Raw genomic sequence first — 13,338 nt, 5'->3', positions numbered from 1 at the left:
GTTTTACTGATATGATCATACCAATGCTAACTCTGGATCCCATCAGAACTCTGAAGTTAATCGTGCTTGGGTGAGACTCTAGAGTGGTACAATGAAGGATGATACTTTGGAAGTCCTCATGTTGTATCTCTTTTTCATAGACTCTACTCAGAAAATTACATTGAATATCTTGTCGTTTATCCTATTGAAAGTCCTATAACTAAAATAAAATCCATCAAGGGTCATCATAATAATACGAGTTAAATTAAATCGTCTGCCTTTTTTATTTCAACAGTTGGTACTCGTTGAGGCCGAGAAAACCAACGTACACACATAAAAAAGGTTATTTTTTTGGAAAAATTATTGAAATACACGTCTTATGTTCCCTTATTTCCAATATCTACCTTCTATTTCTAAAAACCTCTAAAATTCCTTATTTCTTTAATGTATCCGAGCTACATATTAATGTATTCGAGCAAGTATTTAATATATCCGAGCTACATATTATGTATCCGGTTTATTTTATAATGTATCCGAGCTAGTTTTTAATGTACCCGGTTTATATTATGATGTATTCGAGATACTCTTTAATGTATCCGAGCTACATATTATGTATCCTGTTTGTGTTATTTTTTAAGGAATTAATGTAATTACAAACTAAAGAGGGATAGATTGTAATTTCATATTAAAATTATGTGATTCCTAAAATTTACCCATAAAAAAATAAACAGCTTTTGTTATAAATAGGAGCCCTTGAGGCAGAAAATATGGGCAAGTGGAAAAGATTAAAATAAGTTAATTTAGTCTTGCCAGATTCTTCACTTGAGCTACGACTAGGGAACATGTAAACGTTCACTAATAACCAACTACAACGGTTCTGGTAGAGTGGTAAATATTTCTTCATTCTTAATCAGATATCTCGGGTTCAAGTCCTAGGTACAGAGTCACCTTTGTTAAGAAACACTTTATCTCCAATGTGGAACATCTAGGTGCAAATCCAGATTTAACTGTGCTCCAATGTGGATACCAGACACCAACTATGATGAAAAAAAACACACTATATATTTCGTCTTTGACCAACATTTGGAATTTTGTTAATTTAATAATTTTTCCATTGTTTCTTCCAGAAAATGCTCTAATAAATCGTAAATATATAATTATTGCCTTTCTGTAAAGTCACATATATGGTCACTTTTGTAGTTTTGCTTAATTTCTTTTTCTAATCTGTTAGATTTAGTAATTATTCCCTCCCTGGAAAGAGCTTTCCAAGGTGCCACCAAGTAAGCACAAGAAAACTCTCTGCTACACACTATTACAAAAAACTTGTTTCAAAATATAAGGTCCATTTTCTCATTGAATAAATAATATTCACAAGAGAATTTCAGATTTATAGCTATTAATTCAAAATGAATCTAATCAATATATATACGCACAAGCATAATTTTGTTTACCTTGGTACTCGATATGTAATAATCAAACAAAAAATACTGAGTTCAATTGAAATCACTTTATATCCATAACATATAAATTCTAAACATAACACCAAAAAAAAACAAAAATAATTCTAACTAACTATGAGGTACATCAACAGATATGTTAAAATGACTCTATTGTCGATTTTTAATAATCGTGATTTACCCAATTCTAGATATATTGGAAAAACCCTTCCCCAATCACACACAAAAAAAAAAAAAAAAAAAAAAAAAAAAAANAAAAAAAAAAAAAAAAAAAAAAAAAAAACTAACCTTATACTGCAGTATAACAACGTCTAAAAAGTGTTGCTCTAACAAGATAAAGAGAGAAAAAAAAGGAAGAGAGAGTCTAACATAATATTCCTATGACTAATTCAAATTCGCGCATTGCAAGACTCATTTCTAGGTGCGATACTTTCAAAAGATAAAAAAGATCCAACCATCCATCGCACCACGACTCATGTTGATAACAAACATTAATATTAATGTTCCTCTTGAATGCTCTCAAGAGCAGGCCTCCAACTTGTGCTTCTACTACTACTACTACAACTCACTTTTCCATAAGAAAAATTAGATCCATCTTCATATAATCTTCTTTTGTTGTTGTTGCTACTACTTCTACTTGCTGACTTTATTTTTCTCAAAAATTCATCTTTTGATGAAAAATCCAATTTCCCATTCAAGATTTGCTTCAATTCTTCTTGTGTCACCACTACTCTAATCCTCACCACATGACCTTTTTTCATCATCATTTCTTTGCCCTCTTCTTCCTTTTTCTCTTCATCATCCACAACTTTAAATCTTACACTATTTCTTCTCTTGTTAACATTGCTTTGTTCCTTTGCCTTTTGTGCTAATTCTTCAACTCTTTTCTCTTCATCATCATGAACTACAACATGTGCTCTACTAATTCTCATGCAATTTCCCATTTGTGTTTTTAGAGATTTTCAAAGAGAATAGAAAAAAAAAAAGATTGTCAAAATATTATGATTGGAGTTTTTGGTGAATAAGGAGAAGGAGTAGTGGGAGGTTAGAATCTTGAAATATAAAGAGGAGAAGTGCACATGGAGTTGCCACTTTTTTCGCCTTCTTTTTTTGAACAAAACTATGTATGTTTGTTAAAAAGTACTTATTTGCACCAGTGTTACGGATTCAGAATTTGAAATTTATGAGTTTCTCCCAAGTTAATGTACAATAATAATCAGATTCATAGTTAAATAGTTTAATTCTTTTCGTTCCTTTTTAGTTATCATGTTACATTTTTCGAGAGTAAATTTGTCTAATTTTCAAAACTAAATTAGATTACATTCATTCGTTATATTAAAATAAAATTTTACATATTCAAAAAGTATATAGAAAGTCTTATAAATTGTAACTTTTTTCATATTAATATGATAAAAAAATACGTCTTAAAATGTTAGTCAATATTCAAATCGCTTGACTCTAAAAAAGGACACTATGACAATTAAAAAGAATTGGATTGAGCAAAAGCTATATTAAGTTTCTATAACCTCCACATACACGTTACACTCTAGATCTGCTAGATATCAAATCAAGTAATTTAATTATAGTGGTTGAAAATTATCCTGAGAATATATACATCAATATAACCTTAGTTAAGTAACAAATAACTTTATGAAAGACATATCATGTATTTATTCATTGATTTGATATAAACATCATACGTTAGAATATGTTCTTGAAACCACCAAATAATACTCTTAGGATTAATTAATTGTATACACAAATATATATTAAGTGAACGAATATTCAGTTGATTTGGAGAAAGAAATGATGTTTTGTTAGGCATCGTATAACAAACACATGTGAAAAGGTTGGTCACAAAAATCAATAAATAAAATATAGCTATATATATGGTCCTGTGGATGTTGCAGTTGATCAAAATCACCACCTGTGTAGAGATCTCTTTATTATATTTAGTTATAATTTCTAAAATTAGATTATTATTTTTTTATGTCTGTCCAAGGTGCAATATATTTTTTCATCTTTCAAGTTAATGACAAATTATTTTGGCTGCTTTAATTTGAAAATCTTTAATTTTATGTATGGACATTAGCTAGGTTTTGTTAGAAACAATAGGAGTTGTTCTCCAAAACTTTTTAATTGAGTTGGCCACCACATTTTACACTCAAGTCTTTGGTTTTAATTACTACCCCATGGAAACGTGATATTTTGTTGTGTTAGGTTTTGAATTAAGTTTCGTGAAAACATCAAAATCAAATGAAGGCCGAGGTAGAATTAGAATTTGAAGTTGCGTTTATGGATTCTGAATTTGAGGTGGAGCTAGTGTGTATATTATGGTTGGATTTAGTTGAACTTAGTAACTTTCGTTGAAATATTATATTTGTCATACATAAGAAATTTATTAAATCTGTACAAATTGTTAATTAATTTAGAACTTAACAATAAAACTAAAATTTCAAATTCATAAATTTAAAATACTGACTTCAGCCTCTGTATGAGCGTACTTGTCAATTGTCACTCATGAACCGATAGGTTATTTTAGTTATTAAGCTCATAATTACATATTTATATATGTTTAATATTTTTTCTTTATATTTATATAAATATAAGATACAAAATGTACCGTGATTATAGTTTCTCAAAAACTAAGGGATACTACTAGATTATATATATTGACCTCAAAATTAAGTCATCTCATTTAGTGGTCCCAAATTCCATTTAATCAGGTTTAGGGTACCAATAACCACCCACACAATTTCTTCCTTTTTTGTTCTGTCTTTAATTAATTTAATTTATGTTAGATTATAGTTTGCCTTAGGGGTGTACAAAATCGAACCAAACCGCAAATCGAGCCAAATCGAAAAAAAACTCGACTAGTGGTTGGTTTGACTTGGTTTGGTGTTGAAAAAAAAAACCCGACTATATTTGGGTTGGTCTGGTTTTAACTAAAAAAAAAACAAACCGAGACCAAACCAACCCGACATTATATATATAATTTTAAAATTTTATTTTATACATAAAATTATTTACTTTTATATAATTGTTAAATATTTCTTATACTATTTTTTATAGTTTTTATCTTTTAATATATTATTTCAAGTTTGAAACTTAGAATTTTGAATAGTTCCATAAAGATTATAGTCCATAGATGTTGGTAATTATAATAAAACTTAAATCAAAATCAAATTAATACTAATGCAAAAAAAAAAATCAATTTAACACTAAGAATAACAATAATAGTGAATATTTGTTCTTTGGTTTTACATTGGTTTAGACAATTAAAGTACAAAATCTAATTTTAATTTCCTTTAATATTTAGTCATGTAACTAATATTTATTAAACTTATTTTAGCATGATTTAGTACTTTTAAATTATGATCATTTTCATTATGATTTGTTAATTTGCAATATTTGTTTTACACGATTTCATTATTATTAATTTTTTGGATATTTTAGTGCATTAATCATATCATTGTTTGTGTTGTATTCTTAAGAAAGACCTTAAATAGTTGTATTTTGGTAGGACTGGAGAAATATTTGAAGTACAAGTAAATTATATATTTGTATGAATACTTTAGCAGAAAAATTCGAAAAAACCCGAAACCCGAAAAACCCGAAAAAATCCAAAAAAACCCGAGGTTGAAAAATTCGAATTTTCTTGGTTTGGTTTGGTTTATAGATTTAAAAATCTGACACAAATGATTTGATTTGATATTTGAAAAACCCAAACCAATCCGACCATGTACACCCCTAGTTTGCCTTTGCCTTAATATGCCTCCATAGAGGAAAAAGACAAAAAGGGCATCTAACCAACCCCTTCATTATGGTCTTCCAATTATTAATTACCATAAAAATCTCAATCAATCTGCGCATATATAGCATTTAAAATCAAAAGACTCAAATCTTCAAAAGTATATATTTAAAAAAATTCTTGGGAGAGATAATTAATTAACACTCTGTTTGGATTTATACTTGTTATGCATTGTTTCATATGTATTGTATTGTGTTGTATTATATTGTACTATATTGTTTAAATGAATATAATGTTGAGATAGATTGTATCGTTCACCGTTGTTACATAATGTCACACGTCAAACCTAAAAAAAAAGTAGGATACGGTGTAAAGCTATTATGAAAAGGTAGAGTAAATGATAAAGTAGAATTATTAAGTAACAAGTAAAGACAAATTAAATGAGAAGAAAATATTAAGGTAACAACACGATCACACCAAATCGGCCGTTACACAAATGGGTCTTTCTGTCGTTACCTAACAGCCCAGTCCGCTAGTGATATTGTCCTCTCTGGACCTAAATTCGCATGGCTTTAAAATGTGTCACTGGTGGGTAAGACCTGCTTATTTATATACCCAACATCTCTTTTGTGTTTTGTGAATGTGAACCGTATCTTAAGCTGGAGTGTCACAGATACATATAATATAATTTAAATAACAATCTAAACAAACATTATATCTAAACTAACAATACAATAAAAAGCAATGCAACAGATAACAACCCACCAAACAAGGTGTAAGAGATGATAAAATCCAAGTTAATTAGGCCAGATCTGGGTTCATGACCTTATATTCAAAATAGGTGCATTACATTACATGTGAGTGAAGTAAATTAAATGAGAAATTAATTATGTATTCCCGTGACTGTAGGGCTGTTGAATATATTTGAGATGAAGTTTATTAAAAGCTAACTTCACATGGGGATTAGGTATATTAGTACTATTTCTCTTTGCCAATTATGAATTTAATTACTCACTATAATGCTTTCTTGCAACATCAATCTTGGAAGCTTCTTCTTGCATGTGAATCTGGTCATAATAATACTCCTCCGTCTCATATTACTCGTCAATTTATAAAATCAAAATAAAGTACTATTCTCGTGTCACCGAGAAAAATATATTATTAATAAGGTAGAAGTTCAGATGACCAAACCAACTAAACTATTAAGATTTTCTAATTAATGATTAAGATATAATGATAATAATTAATGTTGCTGGCACCATAAGCTTTTTCTAGATAAGTTTTTTAGTTTTATAAATTTATTAAGCTTTACAACTTCATGTATAATCAGCAAGTACGTATATCCTATATAAATTTCTAGCTTTATGCTTCTAAGTGTTTACAGACAAATTAAAGTAATTTCCTTTTCAGCTAGCCGTCCATGACAATATATATTATTGAACAATAATTCGTACCAATATAGAGTATTATTGTGATTTGTGTGTGTGTTGCTTTATTGTTTAAACACGTTAATTAACGGATAAATCTTTTTCATTTGTTATAACATATGGTTCTGGAATAGTTAATTTCGTGTATGCTTGTTATCTTCTTTGAAAAAAAAATCCTGATATGCCTAGCATTTTTTATAGTTCCACGTAGGGGTGTGTACGGACCCAGTTGGTTTGAATTTTTCAAATATCAAATCAAACTATTTGTGTTGGATTTTTAAATCTATAAATCAAATCGAACCAATAAAACTCGGATTTTATTTCTTTGAATTTATGGATGTTCGATGTAAATCATCTTTAAGCACATGTAGGACGATCAAGTTCAATTATCTTAAGATTTGTTTAACTTTTCAACAATCAATTATAGCCACATGTTTCACAAAACTGTAAGAAAATTGATAGATGTTAATAAAACTATTATCAGACTACTTCAGTCACCACAAATAAATCATCAAACATTTACACGGTTGTAGAATGAAATAGAAAATCAAACTTATACTATTCTTATCACTAGACATAAAGGCAACAAAAGAGATCAAATTGATTTGTTTCTACTTGCCATCAATTTGATTAGGTTTACATCTTACTTACTATTTAGAAGCGAAAGAAACGTCAATATTATGGACTTATGGTGTAAAATATAAATTAGTTTGATTTGGGGTTTATCTATCTTAATCATATATTTGGGTAGTGGGCTTAAATGTCAAGCCCAAATCTGATAAAAATAGAGAAAAATTTTAGAACTAGCAAATATAATAGACATAATAAGGCTCTATAACTATAGTTTAGATAGTTACACTCCATAGTTATAGTTTTGTTTTCTATGAAGACTACGACTTGTATATTTATGTCCGTTTGTATATTTCATTTGCGAATATACAAGTATGGTGATTATATACAAATTATGTATTTATACATTTAGGAATTTTTGAGAACTATGTTTGTATATTTCGCTTGCCAATATAGAAACAAGGTAATTTATTATGAATTTTTTATGAATCATATACCAATAGCTAGGGTAAGCATATACAAAATTTTGAATTTATATAATCAGGAACCGAATTATATAAATTATGGATTTATACAAATCAAACGAATAACAAGAATTGAGAAAACTGTAGTCGCGAATTACAATTTTCTTAAACTGCAGTTATAGTACCTAATATAGGCTGAATGTTTGTTATTCTGCATAATTTTCCCATAAAAATACATAAATATATTAGGGACCCAATATATTTTAACCTTTTTTTTAAGTATACAATTAATTAATTTATATATATAAATGTTGGATTGTTCGATCTTGAATTGATTAATTTCAGTTAATATCAAATCAAACCACTCATGATCGAGTGATACTGTTGTCCTAGATGAAATTAAAGTGATATTTGAAGACAATTCTTAAAATTTGTGCAATCTTTTACCCTATTTCCAATCAAGAACATTCTTAGACCAAATACCAAGTACATAGTCTTTCCAACTTTTCGTTTCAATTATATGAAGGTGTATGATTGGATACGAAGAATTAGAACATCTTTGAAATTAGTAAATTAAAATAAATTATCTCATAAAATGAGACATGGAGTATCTCATAAAGATTTTTAACCGGTGAGGATATTTTGGTAAAAACAATAGAATATTGATTTGTAGGGTGAGTTTCGTCTCCTCTCCCGCGCAGGGGACGGAATTGGCAGTGGTCAAAATTCATATAGAGGAAACACCGCTTCTTCTCTCTAAGCAATCGAATCAATTTAAGCTATGGCCGCATTACCGGCATGTGAGTATTCTTCATTTGAAAGCGAGAGCACGGCTTCTTCTCCACTCTGTGTGAACTATTGGGAAAGAAAGTCCACTCTTTTACATATAGCTGTATGCACAAATCCTGGAATTACGCTAATGACAAATGCCTTATTGCTTAATCAATTACACATAATAAATATAACTATATCTTTCGTGTTTATATACATAGACGCGCATTCATTAATGTGATCAGTGATCAAAACTTGAAGAAATGAGCATGGAGTCTCATCAAATTCTCATGATTATAGTGTTGCTCTTCTGTAAGTGATTTTCAATGTCAATTGATTCGTAATCGTTATTACTTGTACAATTAAAGAGGAAATCCCATGAATTGAACTCACAGCCTTTTGGATTTCCATTTCTCCCAAATAATGTTTAATCATTCTCTGTGATCGCAGTTTCAGGAATTCATGGATCTCTCTGCACTCAAGAGAGTGATATTCCGGCCTCTGATTTATTAAGTAGAACTCGTAATGATGCCTCTCCAAACATCACTCCTAGCATTGCTCCTGAAGCTATGTTGCCTTTGCAAGCACCTTCACCATTGATGCCATTTACATACACTAATGTGCCAAAGTTATCAGGTATTCACAACAGCAACATTTCGTGCTCAAAATAATAACACTTGGATTCAGATTACGAAAGAAAAAAAAAGAGAGCTTAATTTAGGTCCTTTCTGACTTATTCACCTTTTCTTAGTAGCTTGTCCATAATTTTAGGGTTATAGTCATAATGAACTTCCAATACATCATAGGGATTGTTCTACCAAGTACGAATTAATTTCAGCGAGTTGATATAAGCTGGTCACTGATGGATCCTTCCTTTTAACTTTTCAGGACATTGTGCTTTCAATTTTACAGCTGCAGATACTATTTTGAGAACAACAGCAACAGATTGCTGGTCTACGCTTGCTCCATATCTTGCTAATGTGGTGTGTTGTCCTCAATTTGATGCCAGCCTAGTGGTTCTTGTAGGGCAGGCCAGCAGTCAGTCACAAAGTCTTGCACTCAATGTGACTCATGCTAGGCACTGCCTTTCGGATGTTGAACAGATTCTAGAAAGTCAAGGTGCCAGTGAGGAACTTCTTGAGATTTGTTCTGTGGATCCCTCCAATCTTACAGAATCATCTTGTCCTGTTATAGATGTTAACGAAATCGAAAACAGTTTAGATACATCGTCTTTGCTGACTTCTTGTCGAAAAATAGATCCAACTATTGAGTGCTGCAACCAAGTTTGCCAGAATGCTATATCTGTTGCAGCTGAAGTTTTAGCTTTCAGGCATAAAAATGTGACAACCTCCAATGGTGCCCCTGACTTGTCGGAGGAATCAACTCTTATAAGTGACTGTAAGAGCATTATATTACGATGGATGGCCAGCAAGTTTGATCCTTTTTCAGCTAATAGAATCATCAGAGTACTTTCAAGCTGTGATATAAACAAATGTAAGTGCAGGAAGTTTGGAAGGAAAAACAATAATAATCTAACTTTGAAGCCAGATAGTATTAAATTCGATGAAGCTGTTTTAAAGCTGGAGCTCTTTTGGAAACTAAAAGCTACAAGTTGAATCTTACAAGTCTGCATATTGTTTTCGGCCTCTGGCATGAGAAAATGTGAAAATTAAACAATTTAACTTTGCCCTCTAACAGCTGTGACTGATGCCATGCATAATGTGTTGTGTTTAATTTGGAATATGATATTTTGAGATGATTAATTTAGGCTCATTCTTCTTTCTGAACTATTAGCATGTCCATTGGTGTTTCCGGACATAAAGAACATATCCAAAGAATGTGGAGAGGATACAAGTAATCCGACATCCTGTTGCAACGCACTGAATAGTTACTTGTTGCGCTTGCAACAGCAAAGCTTCATCACAAATCTCCAAGCTTTAACTTGTGCTACATTGCTTGGCAAGAAGTTGCAAGAAGCAAATATCATCAGTAATATTTTTGACCTTTGCCATGTAAACCTCAAGGATTTTTCTCTTCAAGGTCAGTTCCTTTGCAGCATCTTTTCGTCCTGCAATTATTTTCTTTTGTACTGGTTAGTTATTGACATTGTTTGGGTGTTCGATTTGTTCTTACTGCGGGGAACCCTGGATTTCATTTGCCACATACTGATGCACCAGTGGATGAAAAAGGTAATGAATTACTCTAAATTATAGGACTGTCTTTATAATCATTTGTTCCCACATAAAGTAGAAGACAGATGGAAGTAAATTGAGTCAGAATATCTGATTCCATTTAGTTTACTTGTTTAATCTTGATCTTTCAGAAGTACGGTACTATAACTTCAGCAGTTTGGAGTTGGTTTATCGACATGTAGAACTTTATCATGGAAATTTTTTTTTTTCCCTTTCTGGTGTATAACATATCATTTATTGCTTATGTACACTTCCTTTCCGAGGCATATCATATAGTCTTGTTTTATTAGGTACAACATTGTTTGACATATCGAATGCATGATATGCCACTCTTAGCTAGGAAAAGCGACACAAATGAATGATACTTCACTGATTTCTTTCTTCTCAACGATTGAATGATATATATGTCTTTAGAGAATTGCAATTGTCATGTGGAAACTTTTCACTTCACTGTCATTTGTTCTCAAGTTCGACTGATTCTTTTTTAATTTACTGTAGAATCGGGTTGCCTCTTGCCTAGCTTGCCGACAGATTTAACATATGACCAGACTTCAGGAATTGGCTTCATTTGTGATCTTAATGATAATGTGGCAGCTCCTTGGTCCTCACCATATTCTGGTGCTGCTTCCACCTGCAACAAGAGTATGTACAACTTTTTGCCTTCAGATAACTTTGAAAGAGAGAAATACTATCTTCCTTTACAATTGCAAACATATTACAACTTTCATTTACCTCTCTTTCTGATTATCCCTTCGTTTAACGAGTGTTATTTACTTTGATAACAACAAATGACTTTGCAGCAGCTGCACTTCCAGAACTTCCCAAAGCAACATCCTCTCAGCTCAGTAAAGGTATGGCACAATAACTACAGCCTTGTTTTTCTGGCTTAAAACTCGACTCCAGTGGCTCACTTTATTTAGAACGCGTTTCTGATTATAAAATAAGCTGTTGGATTACTTGTTCAATCTTATAATCACACTTCACATACATCAGCTTAATATATTGGTACTACAAAAAATTGGCCTCCCTACACAATAATGAATATGATTAATGAAGCTGATTTAACAGTAAAAACTTATTAAGTTACGCGGATTCCTTTTTTGAATTTCTAGAGACAGATCACAACTAGAGACTAGAGAGCTACAAGAAGATACATACATGTGACATGTAATTTGACTCGGCACAAGTTTAAGATAAAATGTTTTTTAAATTTGTAATCTTTTAACAGTCATAACATTTGTATAGCTATAAAAGCTTCTCATTAAGTGTAAAATGAGATGTCTAAAGTTGCATGATTCCCAAATATAGAAATGTGTTGTTATTTTTAGGACTAGAGTCTTTAAGTCTGCATCATCAATGACTTAGAGGGTTACCTTTTTTTTCCTAATTGGGTTAATGTATCCAATACTAAAACTAACTGGCTCAACTAATTTGAATTCGTGCCGGTATAACAGATGTCACTATTCTATTACCTGACTATTATAGAATGGCATACACTGATGAGGGCCAAAATAATCTGTTTACAACATATAATCGTATCTAAATATGCAAAATTTTCTTGCATTTCAGGAATCTACATGAAAGATATGGTGTATGCCCTGCTTTTTGCTTCATCATTGGCCATCCAGTTGCTAATTTAAGTCTTCTGGATCACTTGAATTTTCATCAAAGAAATATAATATATATAGTAACACTTATAGACAACTTTTTTGTTTTGTTTTGTGGGGTTGGGACAACTTGGGAGATACAACATGATTCGAACCCCCAACTAGACTAAAGGTGTGGATGACTCTCCAACTGCGCTGTACTTCTAGATGACTCCATATGTATGTCCCTAAACAAAAATGTTAGCAAAGTAGCTTAAATTTGCATCATTCTCTCTTCTTTTTTGGTTTTGTTTGTTGCAATAAAATTTGTATAGAGAAAAATTGAATTGGCAATTACTTTATTGTATATACATTGTTTATTTAGAGTTTAATCTGTTAATTTTGATGATCAGTACGTTAAAACTCTTTTTGGAACTATATTATGATTCATAAATGTGTTAAAGTCTTTATTGATATTAGTTAATTGTCATTGGATCCAATCTCCCTATACGCTTTAGAAACATTTACAAAAAGTGCTAATTGCCTTTAAATAAACGTATTTAACGATAATTTAAGTTATTGACGTTAATTAATTACCTCTAAAAATAATTTTTGGATAATGTAAGTTTATGTAATAATCAATGAGAAAAATGAATGAACATGATAATCAACGAGCACTATAAATATAAAAAAAGTAACATCACATTCTTTTCGTAACATTAGTAAAAAAAAATTGTGATTTACGATAATATGCTCATCTCTTATTTTAATTCTCTTATGAGACAACGTTGTACCTACCGTAAAAAAAATAGAGAACGAACAATTGCGAATTAATTTTACCCTTAGTATAAATACAATCCACTTCAAAAGAAAATTATGTAGTTGCAACTTACAAGCTACAACCTTTTTAAAAGCATTTTTTAATTTTTTAATATAAATCACATGATGAATAAAAAAGGCCACCAGCAAGAACATTCTTTATTTATTTTGTCCTTGCTGCTAGCCGCCTGCAGCCTTCTCAGGTTCTTTGTTCTCTCTTCTTCAATTACCTCTCGAATTCAAATAGTAGGGAGCAAATCTTATTGAGAATGTCACCAATGAATTGGCCTTACAATACGCGATTCAAATTTAGTTAGAGCTT

At 30.8% G+C, this 13,338-nt stretch overlaps 2 protein-coding genes across 2 annotated transcripts; one reads left to right on the top strand and one right to left on the bottom strand.

Annotated features, from left to right (window-relative positions):
• Positions 1-1,933: 1,933 nt before the first annotated feature.
• Positions 1,934-2,380, bottom strand: LOC125876218 (uncharacterized). Its single transcript, XM_049557340.1, has one exon. It carries the CDS (start codon positions 2,378-2,380, stop codon positions 1,934-1,936), a length of 447 nt encoding a protein of 148 aa, XP_049413297.1.
• Positions 2,381-8,429: 6,049 nt separating this feature from the next.
• On the top strand, positions 8,430-12,379 carry LOC125876217 (uncharacterized GPI-anchored protein At1g61900-like). The gene is made up of 8 exons (XM_049557338.1): positions 8,430-8,448; positions 8,870-9,055; positions 9,308-9,913; positions 10,214-10,459; positions 10,597-10,608; positions 11,110-11,253; positions 11,412-11,462; positions 12,181-12,379. Exons 1-8 carry the CDS (start codon positions 8,430-8,432, stop codon positions 12,249-12,251), a joined length of 1,335 nt encoding a protein of 444 aa, XP_049413295.1. The 3' UTR covers positions 12,252-12,379.
• Positions 12,380-13,338: the final 959 nt, after the last annotated feature.

The sequence above is a fragment of the Solanum stenotomum genome, chromosome 9, assembly GCF_019186545.1.
Source record: "Solanum stenotomum isolate F172 chromosome 9, ASM1918654v1, whole genome shotgun sequence".
NCBI classification, from domain to species: Eukaryota; Viridiplantae; Streptophyta; class Magnoliopsida; order Solanales; family Solanaceae; genus Solanum; species Solanum stenotomum.
The sequence above is the reverse complement of the archived record's forward strand: the minus strand, read 5'-3'. Positions and strand labels throughout refer to the sequence as shown.

Excerpts from the sequence above, each read along its gene's own strand:
- LOC125876218 (XM_049557340.1), bottom strand. The coding sequence starts at position 2,380 with ATGGGAAATTGCATGAGAATTAGTAGAGCACATGTTGTAGTTCATGAT.
- LOC125876217 (XM_049557338.1), top strand. Across the intron at positions 9,914-10,213 it reads AAGCTGTGATATAAACAAAT|CATGTCCATTGGTGTTTCCG; the intron begins GTAAGTGCAGGA and ends CTGAACTATTAG. Across the intron at positions 11,254-11,411 it reads TGCTTCCACCTGCAACAAGA|CAGCTGCACTTCCAGAACTT; the intron begins GTATGTACAACT and ends ATGACTTTGCAG.